Genomic DNA, 20,578 nt, shown 5'->3' with positions numbered 1-20,578 from the left:
ATGAGCTGGACATGCTTGACTGTTGTTCTAGTGTCTTTTACAGTGTCACAGCACTTACTTTTGGAAAAACTTTGGAAAAAAATGCATCTACTGACCTTGTGTTTTTTTTTAATCCCTACCCTGTTTCGTGTTTTGATAAGTGTTGTGAATCCCTCTTTGAACTTTCATGAACATCAAATAACGAACACTGAAAATGCTTCATATCCTTGTTCATGTAATAAAATTATCAGTGTGCAGATGGCTGAATGTCCATGGAGAGAGTGCAGATGGAGAGTGCAGGCTTGGGAAAGACCAAGAGCACACACAGAGCTCTATTCACATGATATGTTTAGGTGAACACATGTTGTTTCGTTTGTGTGTGTATTGGATGTTGATGTGAACAAGAGAGGAGTGAAGGCGGCTCCTGCCTCCTATCTGTCGTTATCTTCAGTGCACTTGTTGATTAGTCTGGGAAACTCTTGTTCCCTCTCATAGGTTCACTTCAATGCTGCGATGACATCATCGCTATGGGAACACCTCCGGTGTGACGAATGTCTGAAGCCCTTACGATGAATACCATCACGCCAATGTATTGGCCAATAGCGCTTAGCACCACCCCGAGCATACGTCACGTATGATCATATATGCGTGCTATTTCATCAGATTTTAATTCCTTCAGGAAGCGAATCATCTGTTGCCCGTCGGAAAGAGATTCTTGTGTTCTAAGCCATCTATTTATATAGAGCAGTTTACTCCTCTAAGGCAGACACAATGAGTTTTCCAGTATGTATGGATGCATGTTACATGGACTCATGATGAAACAGGTAGAAAGACCGCTATCTATTGTTGTATCCGTGATATCTGTGTTTGTGAGTAAGTTGCGCTCTGGGCTCGCTCTCTTTCTGAGGAAGGAGAGATATTCGTTCAACCCCCGCTGTTTCAGTTCTGCGGTTGCCGAGGCGCCGCACGAGCTCGACGCTTGGGGTGACGGCGATGAGCCCGAGTGTACAGAGAGTGAGAGAACGGAATTAATCCCCTTCTCTCTCGCTCTCTTCCCCGGACCGCGTGCGTTCATCAGAAGAGCGCCTCGTGAGTCAGGTGGTTAGTCAAAGCTGATTCCCGCTCCAGAAGCTCGTAATCGATTCTTTCGGCTGTGGATTAGATGATGCATACTCTACAGCAGCCTCGGGCTCTCGAGCTCCAGGCTACACAAGCTGTAGATATAAGCTATGGGTTAAGGGGCGAGATTACTGATATATAAAAACCCCATTGCTCTACTCCCTCCCTGGATCAAGTGTTTCTCAAGTTTATTAAACAACATGACAGGCACTGATTTTTAGGACTTTAAGTCGTGCACTATGGTTTTTGGCGCTTCGAGCTACCAAGCATTAGTTTGCCCGACTAATTACTATTTCTTTCAGCTCCGCTGCTGCATTGAGCTAAAACAAATAAGAGGAAGAGCTCCAAGCATTACCAAGCATTAGTTGCCCGAATACTTCCCTCAGCTCCGCTGCTGCGTTGTGCTGAAACAAGTGGAAGAGCTCACGTGTTTCAGAGTATTTTTATAACAAGCTATAACAGTGAGCTGGCGGTTTTTCCCCTCTCTCTCTAACGCTACCAGCTGCGCTGCACTGATGCAGACACGTTCATTTGATTTGGCGCTTATGCTTCCAGCTCTTGTTCGTGTACTGTTTTTAGACGCAGACTCTGAGGAGTCCTGCAGCAGATATTTTGTCGTGCACCATGGTCTTGGCGCTTCATGCTACCGAGCGTTGGTCTGCCCGAGTAATATAATATTTCTTTCAGCTCTGCTGCTGCGTTGAGCTGAAACATTAAGTGGCAAGCTGTTTTAACAATAATGCTATAATGGCTCAGGTTGTAGAGTTGAGCAGACGGGTTTTCCTATCTCTCTTTCTCTACTTCTGCGCTGCACTAATGCAGGCACGTGCATTTGAACTGGTGCTTACGCTTCCAGCTCTTATTTCGTGTACTGCTTTTAGGCACAGACTCTAGGAGTCCTGCAGTGGATGTTTGTCATGCATTATGGTCTTGGCACTTCATGCTACCAAGCATTAGTCTGCCTGGCTGTTAATTTTTCTTTCAGCTCCACTGATGCTTTGAGCTGGAACAAATCAGTGGGCGAGCTCACATATCTAGAGTAAATTCCTATGGCAAGCTGTTTTACACCTAATGCCATAGTGACTTGGGCTGCAGAGTGAGCAGGGTTTTTCCTGTCTCTACTCCTGCACTGCATTAATTAAGGCACGTACATTGATTTGGTGCTTACACTTCCAACTCTTGTTCATGTGACTGTTTTTAAGCACGGACTCCACAGTTTTGATTTTGACCGCTCTCCGTGCCTTAGCTTTGGAGAACGAGAGGATAACCCTAAAGCCATTGGTGCAGGGTCTATGTTGACATCCAAGTCCCCACTCTGTGGTTGGTGCTGGCATGCCTAATTTTAGTATCCGTTCCTATTTCAGAGGTTTTTCCTGCAACTCAGGTGTCTCGGGGCCTCATGAGGGAGGATCAGGCTGTCATATGGTTACACCATCCAGCTTCTATGGGTTGATTGGATTTGCGTCACCTAACCTTGTGCTTGGAGTAAGCAATTTCAAGATGCTGACGCAGAAGTTCATCCTGTCTCTATCTGAACCGGAGATTGGTTTGTGACCATCGATCTAAGGATGCGTACTTCTGCATCCAGATCATCAAGAGACACAGGAAGTTCCTCAGGTTTGCTTTTGGAATAAAGCTTGCCAGTACTGTATTCTTCCATTGAACTGGCATCGAATGCAAGGTGAATGGATGCGTCTCTGGCCCTGTTGTGGCGGGGTGTCTGAGTTTTGAATTACCTTGACGATTGGCTGATATTAGCTCAATCACACAAACTCTTTGGAGCAGCGTTTCTGGCACTCAAACGGTTCTTACCTAATTGTGTGGTTGTCACATTAGGTCAAGGACTGACAACACGGCTGTGGTCTCATACATGGATTGTCAGAGAGAATTACGCTCTCGCCCCCTGTGCAGGTTGGTGAGACGTGTTCTTCTTTGGACGCAGACCAGGTTCCTGTCGATCAGAGCAGTTCATGTCCCGGGTCACCTGAACTCAGGAGTGGACTTACTCTTGAGACAGAGTTTGGTGGCTGGAGAATGGAGATTGCACCCTCAGGTGGTGAGTTTCATATGGCAGAGGTTCGGCCGAGCGGAAGTGGATTTGTTTGCTTAGAGCAGGGCATTGGTCAGTCTGTTAGCCGACCCCCTTGGGAGGTTCCCCTCAGACACAACCTGCTGACTCAGGCTCGGGGCATGATTTGAACATTTTTGGAACTAATGGGTGTGACCCCCTGAGCGGAGTTGTAATGTGTTCCCGTCTCTTAGCAGAGATTACGTATGTAACCTTGGTTCCCTGAATAGGGAACGAGATGCTGCGATGCTGGCCGTTCCGTACCTTCGATAGCGCTTCCTTCGTCATAGTGTAAAATCTGATGAAATAGCGCGCAGCACGCATATATGAGCATACGTGACGTATGCTCGGGGCGGTGCTAAGCGCTATTGGCCAATACATTGTCGTGATGGTATAAGGGCTTCAGACATTCGTCACTCCGGCGGTGTTCCCATAGCGATGACATCATCGCAGCATCTCGTTCCCTATTCAGGGAACCAAGGTTGCATACGTAACTGAGATGTTTTCTCTGCTAATGGAGGTCAGATCCAAGACTGGATCTGATCGCACAGGTACTGAATATGAAGTTCTGTGATCTTTAGTTAAATCTTTGGTTGTACAGGGTATTGCAGTGCTCTTGAAACAGTGTAGTGCATTATATATGTGGAATGAATGTTATCCTGGGTGGCTTTGAGTTTTAACCCAACAGGTGTTTCTTTAACACTATACCAAGGCTCATGGGAAATCCTCCTTCACAGTTTTCTCAGCCCTTAGCCACCCAGTCAGGATAGTGAGGAGAAAACTCTGTTAAGTGTGTGTGTGTGTGTGATGCAAGGCCGAATAAGGATAGGTTGAGAAAGGTGTCATTTTTTTCATCAAAACTTTTGTCCGTATGGTCTTTGTATAAGAAATCACATACAACTTCTTGTGTAAAGAGAGAGTCTGCATCTGTAGACACCTGCTGATGAACTCAGTATCTAGCCTTTGACCTCGAACCTATTTCTTCAGTGACCAAGCAAATCAGAAATATCTCACAAAAGAGACATTCAAAGAGACAACTTCCTGATCATTCACTTAGGTTACTACTCACTCACTCATTCACTCACTCACTCAACTCGTGATGAAACAGATGTTTACGTGACAGATCTTTTAATCCGTATTGTGCCATACATGTAAAACGAATTTTTGAAAAATACTGATAAATACTGGATGCAGATTGAGGTTGATGTAAGAAAAAGGAGGGGTTTAAGCAGATGATTGAAGAAGCATAAGTAACCAGAAAAAGTTTGTCGATTAACTGGAAGATCGAGTAATGACATTTAGATTAAAGGGATAGCTCGCCCAAAAATGAAAATACTGTCATTAATTAGCCTACTCACCCTCATTTCGTTCTAAACCCGTAAGACCTTCGTTCATCTTTGCAACACAAATTAAGATATTTTTGATGAAAGCCGAAAGCTTTCTGACCCTCCATAGACAGCAATGTAAGTGAAACGTTCAAGGCCCAGAAACGTAGTAAGGACAGCATTAAAATAGTCCACGTGACATCAGTGGTTCAACCGTAATTTTATAAGGTTACGAGAATACTTTTTGTGCACACAGAAAACAAAAATAATTACTTTATTCAACAATTTCTTCTCTTCTGTGTCAATGTTGCGTGCTCACGAGAGTACAACGACATGTGTGTACATTCCTCTGCTAGCAATCAAGCCGCAGTACATCCGGGTTCTACAGTAGGTAGTCAGCCAGGGGTGCGTTTCCCAAAAGCATTGTTAGCCAACTATGGTCGCAAGTTCCGTCGTGACCAACATAGTTCAATGATTCGGTGTTTCCCGAAACCCCAGTTCTCAAACGAACATTAGCAAACAGCGTCGCAAACTTACGTGGTAGGAACTACAGCTCTCAACCTGTGGTTAGAAGCATAGTTTATTGTTAGTAAGACATATGGACTTAAATAAATTATGCTTTTGGTCACAGTAAGCAAGCTAACATGCAGTACAATCTATATCTTCAATTCAATTTAAATATATATACATTTTAATAGATAAATTGTAGCGCATTCTCAAAAGCGCCGTTTTTGAAGAGTGCATAAATGCCTAAGGGAACCCCGGAGTATGACATAAGAGGAAACCCGCGATGAATCAAACATCAAATAAAGCAAAATAACAGGGAACAAAACATAGTAAATTAGTCATCAGGTGCCATTTTCAATACAGCAGCATCTCAGAAATCTCGAATCAATTAATTAGCAGAAGTTATTACTCCACCTCATGCGTGTGACGTCATTAACAACGGCCCTAAATTGTTGACCTAATGTGGTTCAAACAACGGAGATGCGACCATGTTCGGGAAACAGTCTTGACTTGCTAGTTAGTTTCAACAACAATGCATCGTACTATGGTGGTTAATCAGTGAGTTACGTCGTTGTATGGGAAACGCACCCCTGGATGAGTACCATCTGTAGGTCAGAATGTCACTCTGCAGCAGCATCACATGCATGCATCGTGGTACTCTCCTGAACACGTCGACTGACACGGAAGAGAATAAATTTTTGTTTTCATTGCACACAGAGAGTATTCTCGTAGCTTCATAACATTATGGTCGAACCACTGATGTCACGTGGACTATTTTAATGATGTCCTTACTACTTTTCTGGGCCTTGAACGTTTCAGTTATAGGCTATTGCTGTCTATGCCGGGTCAGAAAGCTCTCAGATTTCATCAAAAATATTTAATTTGTGCTCCGAAGATGAACAAAGGTCTTACGGGTTTTTGGAATAACATGAGGCTGAGTAATTGACAGAATTGTCATTTTTGGGTGAACTATCCCTTTAATGAACTCACTCACAGCACAACTACAGTGGGCAGGATGCTGCAGGTATTGACAGCAACGCTGATTTTCAGACCAACAGCGAAATTATGAAAGCAGTATTTCTGAACTGTTCATTAAACAAGAATTCAGTATTGAGTAACTTACATTTAGACCCAGTATCGCCAGTTACTGTTATGTTACCAGTTATGTATTTTTTCACCGTCAAACGAAAACAGTTCCAAAGCAGAGTAGTCCTGTTTACTTGCTAAAATGAATCAGTCTTTTGAACAAATCAGTTAAATGAGTGATTTAAATGACTCACTCATAAAGGCAGTCATTTGTCGCCACCTACTGGCATAACTATGTAACCAACAGAAAGAGTCGGATCTCCACCATTAGAATACACAGACTGAAGGTCTGTCTGAAACGTGCGAACTATGACAAGCAACAAACTGGTATTTATCACTCATACAAACACTGAAAAGTGCTGTATAGCCTATTAGCGCTCTTTAAAAGCCACTGTTGTATCTCCCCATAACTTACTCTAAAAAATGCTGGGTTGTTTCAACCCAACTTTGGGTCAAATATGGACTAACCCAACTTTTGGGTTAAAAATTCAATGTAAAAATTTAACCCAACAGTTGGGTTAGTCCATATTTGACCCAACGTTGGGTTGAAACAACCCAGCATTTTTTAGAGTGTATAGGGTCTGGATATTAGATTCAATCTTTAGCTTAAAACAGATACCATACCCATAATTATAGACAGCTGGACAAATGAAGGGATAAAGAATGCAAAAAGTAGAGAGAGATGAGGGGATGAAGGGATGGATGGAGGTATGGAGAGATGCACTCAGTTTGTCATAGCTCCAGGCATTGTGGCTTTGTGATGTGGGTTGAGCAATAACATTACTCATTTCACATTCCAAATTCTTACCCTGTGCCATCGTCCACCTCTCTCTCTCTTATTCCCTCTTCTCCCTCACTCACAAAAACTTGTCAGACAATACCTTTTTATTACATTTCTCCTTATCTTTTCAAATGAAAACACTCCTCTGTTCTTCTGCAAGGCTCTTTTTCTTTCCTTTAGTATTCATGTGGTGGTCTTGAAGGGTTCATAGCAAAACATAAGGTAACAAATTCATAGAAAGTTGTTCTTGCTCAAGGCTAAAGAGCTAAGCATAAGTTTGTTCCAATAGGTAACACATAAACCAGTAATCAATGTAAAACTATGTAAGCCATTATGGATAAAGGACATTTGCTAAGCAACAGAAAATAATATTTATGAAAATGTACAGTACACTATACATGACCTCTTAAAAATAAAGGTTCTCTGTTTGCATCTATGGTTCCATGAAGCACCTTTAACATCCATTAGAAACTTTTCATTCTCAAAAAGGTTATTTATAGTGGAAAACGTTATTTAGATTAAAGTGTTAGGTTAAAATATTCTTTACACTAAGAATAGAATGGTTCTTTTAAGAACTGTTCACTGAAAAATGATTTGGGAAACCCGAAAATGGTTCTGCTACAACCCTTTAGAACCATTATTTTTAAGACTGTGCTAGTTCACCCAAAGAAAAAGAAAAAAAAAAAAGAATGGGATAGTTCACCCCAAAATGAAAATTCTCAAACATGTATGACTTTTTTTTCCCAAAATCACACACACACACACACACACACACACAAATCTTTTATATATCACTGTCCTTGGCTGGTTTGCAGTATTTTATCTTGTCATGAGCCTGAAAATGAGATTTAAAGATTTAATTTACTTCTAATTTATCAAAAAGCAAAGAGATTTTTATGCTATGTGTGTCTGTTTTCTATACTGAAGATGGCAGATAAAGCGTCCTGTCCCCAGAGGGTAACAGACCTACCTGCTTGACCTCGCTGACCAAACAAAACAGTATTACATCACACACACATTATGATTACAGTAAAACATAGTCGAATAGTCAATATTTAAATATCCACAACACAAACACGCTTGCATATGCAAATGAAAAGAAAAATGATAAAGATGAAAATTCACACATCAAAGCCACTCATTGAGGAACACACACACTGTCTCCTACGTTGTAGCCTCTCTCTAGGGGATGTGTGCGTGAGAAGAAGGCTGTGGACGCTGGGCTTTGGGGAAATGAAGGCTTTAGGATTCATTATTAAACTAGTGCTGTATCATCCCTCACAGACCCCCTGCGGTTCACCATAGCAGCATATTCATCTGCAGTCCTGTCCCTTCTATGTGAAACCAACGTCAAACAGTAACTTATTTACAAAGTAGCCATCTCTCTGCTGCACATTTTTAATTTCTTCATCGATACACTCTCTCACTCACTCAATCTTCATTCCTCCCTTCTGTCTGAACTCTACCTTTCTCTCCTTGACATGCCCCAAGGGTTAGAAATTCCTTTGTTGAAGCATGCGTGCATCTGTGTGTGTGCTTAAATGTAGTCAACAAGGCTGAAGTTAACTGTTTTTAGACTTTGATTTTGTATCAAATCAGCTTTTATTCACAAAGCCGCCACATGACGTGGCTGTTGTCTTGTAAACATGAAATCTCTGGCCCGTTTCACCTCCAACCTTTTTCTGTGTGTCTTTAATAAAGGTAAGTACTGATAAACAGTCATTAGACAAGGTCTGGGTTGATGATCTGGGCAGACAGTGAAAGCACAGATCTGTTTGATGAGCACGACTATTATTCTCATTATGTCTAAACAGAGAATGGGAGAGTCTTATTGGAGCTATTACCTTTAGACACATCAAACACAGCAATGCACGCATGCTTTAATGTTCAGATAATAAAGTGCTGTGTACAAGCACATGAGTTCTGTGATGGGTCAGCTTATGGGTGTCACCAGGGCCAGACGGTATCTGGAGACTCTTTTCTGTGATTTTTTTTTTGTTGGATGTCTGTGGAAGGGATTTAAATGTGGTAAAAGGTGTTAATTAGATCTGAGAGCACTCTTTGAGGAAGCTGAAAGAAGGATCCAATTTAATAAATTAACAGAATATTTAATAAATTAACATACAGTACAAGGGGCTCTTTATGAATGATGGGTGTTCCAATTCTATGGAAATATTTGGAACTTTTGCAGAATGCTGCTGTCAAGCTGCTGTTTTGAAGAAGTAGTTAGTTGCACTATACAAACACAAAAATAGCCAACTGTAGACTTTAGTCAGGGCAGTGCCATATTTAATTTTTGCAACTTTCAGTAGACAAAAACTTAATAAAAGTTTTACATATTGTGAGTTGTGAAAATTACGCAATCTATGACCTTCAGGGATAGTGTGTGCCATTAGACTGTAAGTTAAATTGTAAGTTGTATGTTAAATTCAACATGATGCCTAACATGATTAAGGTCTATATTGAAGATAACTAACATATATGTTTTTATAATTAAAATATATAAATATCCCATGATACTTCATTAATTTTTTCCCCTCATTCAAAAGTGATGAAGGGTTTACAAACAATGGACAATCTATTGTGGACATAAATTTATACTTAATACAACAAACATTACATAACCAAGTCAAAACCTTATACAGGAACTAGAATTGGTGAATCTTTCTGTTTAATTTGGTTCAATTAAATGAATTGATGAATTAAATGAATTGTCTGAATGAACTAATACACAATAATTAATCTAACATTCCAACGCTACATATGAGAGCGAATCATTATGAACCGATTCACTGAAATGAATAGGACATTTCAATTCTATATATGAGAGTGAAGAACCTTTTTGTATGAACCAATTTACTACAATTAATCCGAGTCAAACTTTCCTGTACTACTACGTACAAAAAATATTCGTGTAGCTTCATAAAATTAGGGTCGAACCACTGATGTCACATGGACTATTTTAGCGATGTCCATACGATTCTGGACCTTAAGCACTGCTGTCTATGCAGGGTAAGAAAGCTCTCGGATTTCATCAAAAATATCTTAATTTGTGTTCCAAAGATGAACAGAGGTCTTATCGGGTTGGAGGGTGAGTAATTAATGACAGAGTTCATTTTTTGGGTGAACTATCCCTTTAAGGGTGAACCTATTCGCTAAAATGAATTAGACTTCCCGACACTGCATGTGAGAGTGATGAAGATGAGGGATGATAAGGACTATGCTACACATGAGAGAGGGATAGAGGACCATTGAGGTGAGCCTGTTTGATTATTCTCCCAGCTTAGACATTTACAACAGCCTTTCATAAATTAGCGTTATTACTGGAAAGCTACACTATTATGAAAGTAGCTGAACTATAAGAAACTCACTTGCCTCATGCCAGATTCCCGGTGTCCATTACTTAGGTTGTGTGTGTGTGTGTGTGTGTGTGTGTGTGTGTAGTGTGGCAGTGGCACATGTGCAAGCTCAACTATTTGTATATGTTTTGGGTGAGCGCAATTAGAATGAGGCTCAAGTTGAGAGTAGTGACAGGAAAATACTGCAGGTCAGGATCCATCAGCTCCATGATTAGCTGTGATTTAACTAGAGAGCAGGTGTTTGCGTGCAGAGCTCTGGACAGGTGTGCAACCACAAACACAGAAAGAGAAAGAGAGAAAGCAAGAGACAGAAAGGAAGTCAGCATTTTTTAAATTTCATTTGAAGAGGACAATCTGTTGACAAATGTCAGACATCATTTTTACAAATGTAGTATTTTATTTGAATATGATAAATTGGTTCTTAAATAAGGAAATAGGTCACAAAAGTAAAAAAAAAAAAAAAGAGTAAATGCATCTGTATTTCAGGCTAAAGATTTTAAAAGAAGCATTGTCTTAAATATCTAGTAAGAAAAAAACATCTTAGTATTTAATTTCCCCCATAGACCGGGTGAGGTAGTAGCAAAAATCCCCGGCGTGAAATCACAAAGTGAAACATTACACTGTTAAAGCTATGACAACACAAACAAACACATAGACTCCATAACCCGCAGGTTGAAAGAGGGTTCATTGCGGATGTCTGTGCTATAAATGTTACCATTTCATCAGTTGCAGCAGAGAAACACGCTCACATCCACACACATCCACTCAGATGTAGGAAACAATCTCATTTGGATTTTCACAGCCACTGTTGGGGTTTCAGATATTTGCATGTGCTGACTCGGTGTGAGAACTCTCTTTCTTCAGTAAAGTCTCTTTCACAGAAACTGAATCGATTACAGGAGAAAGCTTTCATATCATGCATATGAACTTCAACTGAGTCAGAGCACGAACAGCTTGTAACACTCCAAAGAGAAAGGAAAACTTGAAATCGCATCATATGACCTCACAAAAGTAAAAAAAAAAAAAAAAGAGTAAATGCATCTGTATTTCAGGCTAAAGATTTTAAAAGAAGCATTGTCTTAAATATCTAGTAAGAAAAAAACATCTTAGTATTTAATTTCCCCCATAGACCGGGTGAGGTAGTAGCAAAAATCCCCGGCGTGAAATCACAAAGTGAAACATTACACTGTTAAAGCTATGACAACACAAACAAACACATAGACTCCATAACCCGCAGGTTGAAAGAGGGTTCATTGCGGATGTCTGTGCTATAAATGTTACCATTTCATCAGTTGCAGCAGAGAAACACGCTCACATCCACACACATCCACTCAGATGTAGGAAACAATCTCATTTGGATTTTCACAGCCACTGTTGGGGTTTCAGATATTTGCATGTGCTGACTCGGTGTGAGAACTCTCTTTCTTCAGTAAAGTCTCTTTCACAGAAACTGAATCGATTACAGGAGAAAGCTTTCATATCATGCATATGAACTTCAACTGAGTCAGAGTGAAAAGCTCTTGAAGCAAACGTTTTAGACATTACAAATGCTTCAGCTGAATGGCATGTCACTGAATGCTTGGACTTTCTTTCACTTGATTGATGTGGCCAATTTTACTGCAGTTTTCTGCCTTCCCAGAATTACCATGCACACACACACACACACACACACACACAGAAGTAGGCACGTACATACTCACATTCTCATACTTTACATTTGAGTTTCAGTTAAGTGAATAAATGCATGTAATGTTTAATTTTAACAGAAAATATTTATGAGTAATACTTTGTGTCGGAGTTAAAATGTGCCTTTATGTGCAGTGCACATACACAACTGATTTTCAACATTTCCACTTGTATTTGGTGTTCAAAACAAAACAAAACAGCTAAGAACTGTAAAATAAACAAACAAAATTGAGCTAAAAAAAACAGCAAAAATTATTACAACATAAAAAAATGAAGCTAAAATAAACAAAAATCACAAAAAATATATATTTATTTAAATATCCCTGTAACAAAGGCCTCAATTGGGCATCCAGCATACCTACTTTCAACTCTTTCTGCTTTCAGCACATTCTGAAGAAAAAGCACTGTTATTTGCTCTGATTGGTAATGGGCTAATAAGGGACTGGAATGGACTTTATCAAAGGCTTCATACACATGAAAGGGCTTATAGAATTTATAGACCAGAGAGCCTTGCTTACTAGGGAAGGAGCTGTTTTCCTTTGTTCTGGATGGGACATACTCACTCTCATTGCCCTTGATGGGAAACCGTAGAATAAAGACTACATACTCAGAAGCCCAGATGTTTGCACACACTATACGCAGCTGTAGGGAGAGGTGACGTTTGGGTCATGCTGTAATGACACACTTTGTTCTGTCCGATCCCTAATGCTTGTGTTTTTGGCATACTTCTACACAGAAAAGCGGGAAATCATGCAGCAATATGGCAAATGTAAATAAAAGGGTGTAAATTTGTGAATGCAGTCTGGAATACACCAATAAGTGTACTCGAAGTTGGTGCAGCAGTTGATCAGTTTTATCTAAATTGCAATAAATACATTCCTATCTATTACTAGATACAGCCATTTAATGGCCATTCAATATATAAAACAAAACATTTCTGATTATATAACTTTCTCTAAAATTCATTAGAAGTCTATGAAAGTAGACTGTGTCCCAGTAGATTTCCAGTTTATCAGCACGACCACTCTCCCCCCCATTTGTAATATATCTTTGTTAAGCATTATAACTGTGCATACCGTAACAGACACAAGTACTTTCTTCACTACATATAAAAGACTATCATAATATTCACAAATAAATGCATTCATAAGTGCTTCATACTCTCAGTATATTTTGAAGCCATATGTGGACTCTCAGAGCAATAGAGAGATATACAGTACAAGCAGTCAGAAATATGAGTGAGCAGACCGCCTTCTCACTTCCAAACTATAATTTTGAGTATAACTACACATCACAGATCTCTAGTCCATTGCCATAAGTGTGTGATCAACACAGACCATTCAACAGCCAACCTCCCAGTGAGGTTGGTTTATTGCTGCAGAAGAAAAAAGTGGTCTGGTTCAATTCAAACCTCCACTAAACTAGGAAACATATGGAACGTCCCATTTAGTTTCCTTGACAGCAGAAAAGCAAATTTCAATCTAGTCAAGCATCTCACAAATGCTCTGGAACCCATGGCCAGGTTTGCCCACACTTGTGTCATGAGTTAACGGGTTCATGTAATCTTTAATGAAGAGGAGGTATACATATTTTACTTGCTGTCCATGTTAAAGGATTTGAGCTGAAGAACAAAAGTAAGATTTCCTTGACTGGTTTTCGTGGTAATCAATCAAGAAGGTGGAGCTGGGGTGGTGGAGGAATGCTGGAAGAACTGTCAAAGGCATTTATGTATGCTTGTTCAGGCACTGATTGGTCATATTAAATGGACATGTTCCTCCTGAACGTTTGTTCGGAGCTCCATGTGGGAGCCCAGACTTTAAGAAAGGGATTTATCCATCACAACTAAGCCAGGTAAGACTGGCAGATCATCCTCAACACCTTTTTCCTTATCACAACCTACAAACTTCTCAAAATTCTACTAGTTGTCTAGCCGACACATTAACAATCCTCAACCTTCTTCAATTTCCACTTTGTCTTCTCAGTCTCCTTCTTGCTATCAGTGTTTTTTGCAGGTGTAGACCTCTTCCTCTCGGAGGCAGGTTTGACACTCGACGTGACAGCACCAGCGGACCTGGCAGTGGCAGGAGAGGGTGGTGAGGTGGAGGGCCGTGTTGTAGCCCCGTCCACAGCACAGGCTGCTGCAGCTGGTGTCCTTTGAACACGGTCTGCCAGCCGTCCCGGCGGAGTAGCGCGATGGCCTGCAAAAGCTGGGTGACTCCTCCAGAAATACCAGCTCGGTGGGCCGCAGACGGGGACCTGTGTTGCTGTGGCGCCGTGGGCTTGCCAGCTCGGTCTCTCCAGTGGCGGAGTTGGTAACACTATGCCCTCGAACGGCTGTGTCATAGCGGTACTTCAGCAGATGGCCTGTGTCTTGAAACGGGGAGAGCTGCTTCCAGCATGTTCTCACAGCACAAGAACCGGAGACACCGTGACACTTACAAGTAGTCTTAAGACCACTCTTCACCGCCTGAGAGGAAATGAAAAGACAGTGGTGAAGACATGAACACAGTACGCCAAATACAACACTATGATCCTGTGAAAATGAAACAGAAACTTTCTGAGGAGAGGAAGTTCAATATTCAATATGGGATGCTGAAGTTTGGTCTCGCTTATTGGATTGGCTAAGACCTTTTCACATGGATATTTGGTACTGAAGAAGATTTTAAAACGAAACAATACATTTTTATAAAGCTATTCACTCTTCAGCGATTGTGTTGATTTTTTTTTCATGTCCGGTGATGAAATGCACCAGTCAATAAGAAATATATTTTGGTAACACTTTATTTTAAGGTGTCTTTGTTAAACATGTTACATGTACAGTACTTACTATTATAATAACAATAAATGATGCATAATTAAATGCAAGTAACCATAAGCCAAACCCTAATCCTAACCCTAACCATATAGTAAGTACATGTAGTTAATTAATATTACCCAGTACTTAAATGTATAATTACACTGTAACAAGGACACCTTAAAATGAAGTGTAACCTAAGCTTTTAGTCATATGTCCAAAGCCCAAGCCTGATAATTACTGTGAATCAAATTTGAGTTTACTTGAGATTCCCTACTTTACCGCACTAATCGTGAGTGGTTTCACACTTGGTGTGAACAGGGCTTTCGTTGGTGATTTATTTTAATTTATTTCATATTGCATTGGTGTAAAATGGCCCTAGATCAGTGGTTCTCAACCAAGGGACCGAGGGTGACTAGGGGACCTCAGCAAACTTCCAAGGGGGCCTCACCTTGACTTCAAATTCCTTAAAATGAAACAAAACAATTCAAGATATTTCTTTTTTATTTCGCACTCTCAAAAACTGATTTTTTCTTTGAGGAAGCAGGATTCCTGTGGCCTTGGAAAATGGGGATATATGAGGTACCTTAGTTTTAAAAGTAGAATTTCTAGACCTAAAAAGTCATGTAAATTAAAATCTTAAAGCTCCATGGGCTTTGAATGTACAAATGAATATACTTTTTTAATGTTAAATCGGTTAGATATTGTGAGTAAGCGTATTTTTAAAATCCTTCTTCTCAATTCTTAACCAAAAATCATGAACAACTGAAAAAGTCATGGGGCCTTCAAATATCGTTGTGGACAGTTGGGAGCCTTAGAGTCCAAAACGTTGGGAACCACTGGCCTAGAGAGAACTATTTTACATGTTTGGGAAGTCACATTAATATATTGCTATTGATTATCTCCCCAAAAGTGGGGAGGGAAATGAACATAGAAGTTGTAAAAGTGGAACAGCATGTTATCCAAAATTATAAATTGTTCAAGTAATTCCGCTGATACTCTGGGACTCCATAGCCCTGAGCTAAAAACATTGGGTTGACATGGTGTAGATGATGGATGCAGGGGGAATGCCTGAGCTGGCGGTCTTTCAACTCTGACTTGCACCTCTTGAAGACCACCATCCCTGATCTATGCTCAGATCGGCACATCTTTTTTCTGTTGCTCTCTCGCTCTCCATTTTCAATTTCGAAGTATTGGTACTCTGAGTTTGGGAGCCAAATCACATTATTTACTTGTTGACTGTTGATCTATTTCTCCTATTCATGCTCCTCTCTTCATTTGACATATACTGCGGAGGCAGCTGCAGAGCAAATCAGTCTATCTAAAAGGGCCCAAGGGGAGATGGGGAGGTCAAATGGTCGATGGGGGTGTTCCACCCTACACAGGTATGAGCTCCCACCCCAGGGCCACATGAGCAATACAGAAAAGAAGCGAGGAAACGGAGAGAATCTGAAAGGGGAGTGGAAAACAAGACTTCAGCCACCTTTGCTTGTTTTTGTTAACCGCCATCTGTGGCCTGAGGTGTCAACTGTGGGAAACAACAAAACTGGAGACTGATAAGATAAGATCCGAGTTTGTCCAGCCGTTCTTTTCTTACTCTTTCTGTGAACCTCGTAAACCCTCCCCCTTTTTCGTTCCCTCCGTCTTACCCTGAGGCTGCCAGTCTCCTGGTAACAGAACTGTTTTGAGGGATGATATGAGGATTTATGAAGGTCTGAGCGGTGGCGACGGCGGCAGCGGCGGCAGCAGTAAGACTGATAGAGCTGGAGGCATACAGTAGGTGGAAAAAATGCTCGTATATTACAGAGGCCTCTGCATAATCGCCCTCATGGGAGACCTCTAATTTTGAAGAGGGCCTCCACAGCAAGCGCTGTCATGCCTGGACCAGGGGAAGGAACACCTGGCTCTAGAGAGCTGGCCAATACCTGCTCACCTACCTGCCTCACCCCACTCGCTGAACTCTCCTTTGGGCAACAATGAACTAGAAGACCGCACCCCATCATCCAAGAGAGGACAGTATAGTGTGTGTGAGAGAGTTAACCCTTACAGATGTTCTCTATACAAGCTTTGGAGGACACTGGATCATGTAGACTACACTCTTAGAAGAATCCATGGAACCCTTCAGTTCTACTAAATGATCTTTATAGTGCAAAAGGTCGTTTATATTATTTACATGTTCTGCAAATTAAGACAAAAAATTTTTTTTTAAGAATGGTTCACTGGGGAACCATCGTTACGAAACCCCCCTTTGTAAACTTTACTCTTAAAAGCGTAGGCCTACATGATATTATTATTATTTTTTATTTAAATAGGCCGCTTAATATTTTGCGTCTTACCCGGATGCCGACGTTAATGTTGTGAGCGTCGATTTGGGCACGCAGGTCCTTGCTGACCCGTTTTTGCCCCAAGAATTTCTTGAGAAACTTAGTGCTGTATTTGAGGTTGTCCCCGCATACGCCCCACTGCCAGGCCTCGCGGTGCTGCAGACCAGGAGAATCGTCGCAGGTGCAGCGCTCCATGCGCCCCGAGCTGCACGCTTTGGCCAGTGCGTGAGACAACGCTGCTGATGACACCGCGAGCAGGAAGGCCGTCTCTTTAAAGCCTGATGAAGTGATGCATTCATAAATGAGCACTGAGCAACTGCTTTAAATGTGTACAGCTCTTTTTAGACTTTAAAAAGTCGTACACATAAATAAAACCAGCCTATTAGCGCTTTTGAAACATGTTTTAAATAACGTGTATTGAAATAAGAGTACGAACGTAATAAAAGATTTGATGTAACAGGCCACCTCATAAGGGCGACATGAGGAGTTCACATTACAAGCTAAATACTAAGCACTTTGTAGGAATTAACGAATAGGCCTATAATAAAAACAATAATCTCTGATTGCAAATAATGCAATTCTAAAACAGTTTTGATAACTGATAACAAAGTGGATATGAGTAGCTATAGAAATATGATCACAATAACATAAATATAGCCTACTGGATCTTTGTTTGTAGCTATGCGTTATTTTTCATTTGAAATACATTTCTATTACCATATTTATTATTTAAAACTCGACTTTAAACGGAAAGGCCACCCTTATCATGCCTGTAGGTATAATGGAAACCCTAACATGAACTATAGCCTACAACTTTTCCAATTAAGTGTTAAGTGCCGTATTTTGTCACGATCCTTTAAGCATAATCCCTGCTTGCAACCTCCTCGTATTATTGTTTGCTTAGATCAGAGCTGAGGCAAGGCGTGTATTTTGATCCAATTAATTATTATTTTGACTAAGTTTTCTGTGAGATGAAAGCGGTCGACCACGCCGCCCTTTTCCTCTGAGAACTGGGCGCTTTTCCGCGAGATAAAAATACTTCAACTGGCCCCGCGAGGCCTCACCGCACAGGGATTCCGCGCTTCCCAAGTCCCTAATTACCAGCGGACTGACCTACGCATGGCTTTCACATTCACATCCTGCGCATGTCCGTTTGGAAGCAGGCACCACATGGAGGTTTCTGCATAGTTGTTAATGCTAAAACATTCCCTTTCTGACAATATATAAGTAGTACTGGCTAATTTAAGGCTACCAAACAGCAAATTGTACAATTGTGTTTTGTGGGTTTTAAACACAAGATTCGGTCATTTCTTTTTGTTCCATGTTAACATGAAACAATTGCTTCAACAATGAAAAAGTTTTTATCATTTTTACCATGTGATATTATATATTCCTAACGAAACAAACATCAAATAACTTTTTTATTTCATTTTAATTAATTATAAATTGTTTTGTTTTCCTTCTCCATTTGGACTGTCATCAACTCTGTTTCTAGTAAAACAAAGACTAGTAGCCTATCTATCTATCTATCTATCTATCTATCTATCTTTTGTTCCATGTTAACATGAAACAATTGCTTCAACAATGAAAAAGTTTTTATCATTTTTACCATGTGATATTATATATTCCTAACGAAACAAACATCAAATAACTTTTTTATTTCATTTTAATTAATTATAAATTGTTTTGTTTTCCTTCTCCATTTGGACTGTCATCAACTCTGTTTCTAGTAAAACAAAGACTAGTAGCCTATCTATCTATCTATCTATCTATCTATCTATCTATCTATCTGTCTGTCTGTCTGTCTGTCTGTCTTTAAATGGACATACCATTTTATTTGGAAAAAAACATCTTATTAAAATTATGAACAATTCCATAAACAACAACTTGTAGTTGCATGACCTTGAGCGCAAGGCTAAAAATGGCTGAACTGTCAACCTTATCATATTCCAACATATTGTAAAACATTTCACAAAACATTTGTACATTTAGCTTGAGATGGTAAAAGCAATGTTAATAACACTTAATATTTGTTTAAAATTTTTACAGAAATTTGCTTTTAAAGTCAAGTTTTCAGAATGGAACACCAACATTGTGAGAAGGGTGTCATATATCTTACCTCGTTTTAAAAGGCTTCCACGGCCATCCATACTACAGTTCCAGCGCTCGTTGCGGAACTGATAGCGGCACTCCAGGAGGCTGAGACGGACAGATTCCCTCAGAGTCTCCGCCAGCCCTGTTTCTCGACGGCACAAGCGCTTTTGCCGGCGCGTCAAAGTCATCTGCTCGCATCGCTTCAGGTGCGCTTTACCGTTCGGAGGCTCGTTGGCAAAAGTACCGGGCAGAAAGACCAGTGGCTCGCGACCTGTAAGGCTAACGATAACATGCACACTACAGTCACTAAAACTACTTAATTTGAAACCTCTAATTTATTTTTCAGCAGGGGGTTTTGATTTTGATTTGTTCACAAACACCATATATTTAAAATACACTAAAATAGACCTTCAAGACATTTTAGAACATCAGACAGTGTAAAACGTTTTCATCATAATGTTATAAAACATCTTCAGATTAACTTGTCACAATTATTTATCTCACCCCAATTTCCAAGACGTGTTCAGAGTTTAAACTTTGGCACTAAAGTTACTGTATTTGAAAACTTGAGGCAACAAATTAACTTTTTTTTTCTAGAATGCCCGAGTGATGACACATGTGCTTTGAATATGTGTTTAAATACCTCATTTGAATAGTCTTGTTTGAATAAATAATGCATAAAAATACACGTGCTCTTTCCCCAGTCACTTAGTCTGAGCGCCCTTGACTTTTGAAACGCTACCGTGGCGCTTAACAAACTTTAGTAAGCACTCTTAAGTAAAAACCAATTGCAGAGTGTTTTTACGTGTTTATGGGATTCTTATTATAAACACCCGTGGGGCAACGTCCTATGAGCGTAAGCCAGAAAGATCTTAATTATCAGGTAGTGCGAGGGCAAGGACGCGGTGCCAAACCATCGGAAGACATCTGGATCCATACACTGCGCTGCGCTCAACGCCAATAATCGACCAGAAGCACACTATTGAAATTTTTTAGACACATCAGTGTTTTAAAAACAATAACAACTAAAAAAAATACATAAATTACATCGAATTGTGTTACTTGCAGCTACTTTTTAAAAGCAGACAAAAAGTCTTCCTTATTTAAATTATTCATTTTAGATCTTTTTAAAATGCCACATTAAACAAATAATTATTTAATTTAGCCTCATTTGATTATTTGCAACAGACAACCTGCAATGTAGGTTTTAAACGTGATTGTTAAACATACAACCAATAACAAGATATGCGTAATTGCGCATGGGACATCCAACATCACCAAATATCTCCACCTGTTGCCGCAACTTAAAATGATTCGATTCCATGTGAAATACAACAATAATGCAGTCAGAGGCTATTTCCATGAATTCAGAAAAGATAGAGGATATAAAAGTCTCTGCTGACCCGAAATAGGCTGCTGCGTGGGAAAGAAGGATGCAGAGGGCAAAAAGTCGCAG

The 20,578-nt window shown here is 40.2% G+C and overlaps 1 protein-coding gene across 1 annotated transcript in view; it reads right to left on the bottom strand.

Annotated features, from left to right (window-relative positions):
• Nucleotides 1–13,899: 13,899 nt before the first annotated feature.
• Nucleotides 13,900–20,578, bottom strand: part of LOC107654519 (protein Wnt-9b-like) — a 26,512-nt gene continuing 19,833 nt past the window's right edge. The window contains exons 2-4 of the mRNA XM_016441617.1: nucleotides 19,148–19,401; nucleotides 17,041–17,306; nucleotides 13,900–14,377 (exon numbers count right to left, since the gene is read on the bottom strand). Coding sequence (XP_016297103.1) covers nucleotides 13,907–14,377; nucleotides 17,041–17,306; nucleotides 19,148–19,401 — 991 coding nt within the window. The 3' untranslated portion in view covers nucleotides 13,900–13,906. The remainder of the gene's footprint in view (nucleotides 14,378–17,040; nucleotides 17,307–19,147; nucleotides 19,402–20,578) is intronic.

The sequence above is a fragment of the Sinocyclocheilus anshuiensis genome, unplaced genomic scaffold (assembly GCF_001515605.1).
Source record: "Sinocyclocheilus anshuiensis isolate Anshui unplaced genomic scaffold, SAMN03320099.WGS_v1.1 scaffold419, whole genome shotgun sequence".
NCBI classification, from domain to species: Eukaryota; Metazoa; Chordata; class Actinopteri; order Cypriniformes; family Cyprinidae; genus Sinocyclocheilus; species Sinocyclocheilus anshuiensis.
This window is presented reverse-complemented; position numbering and strand designations above follow the sequence as displayed.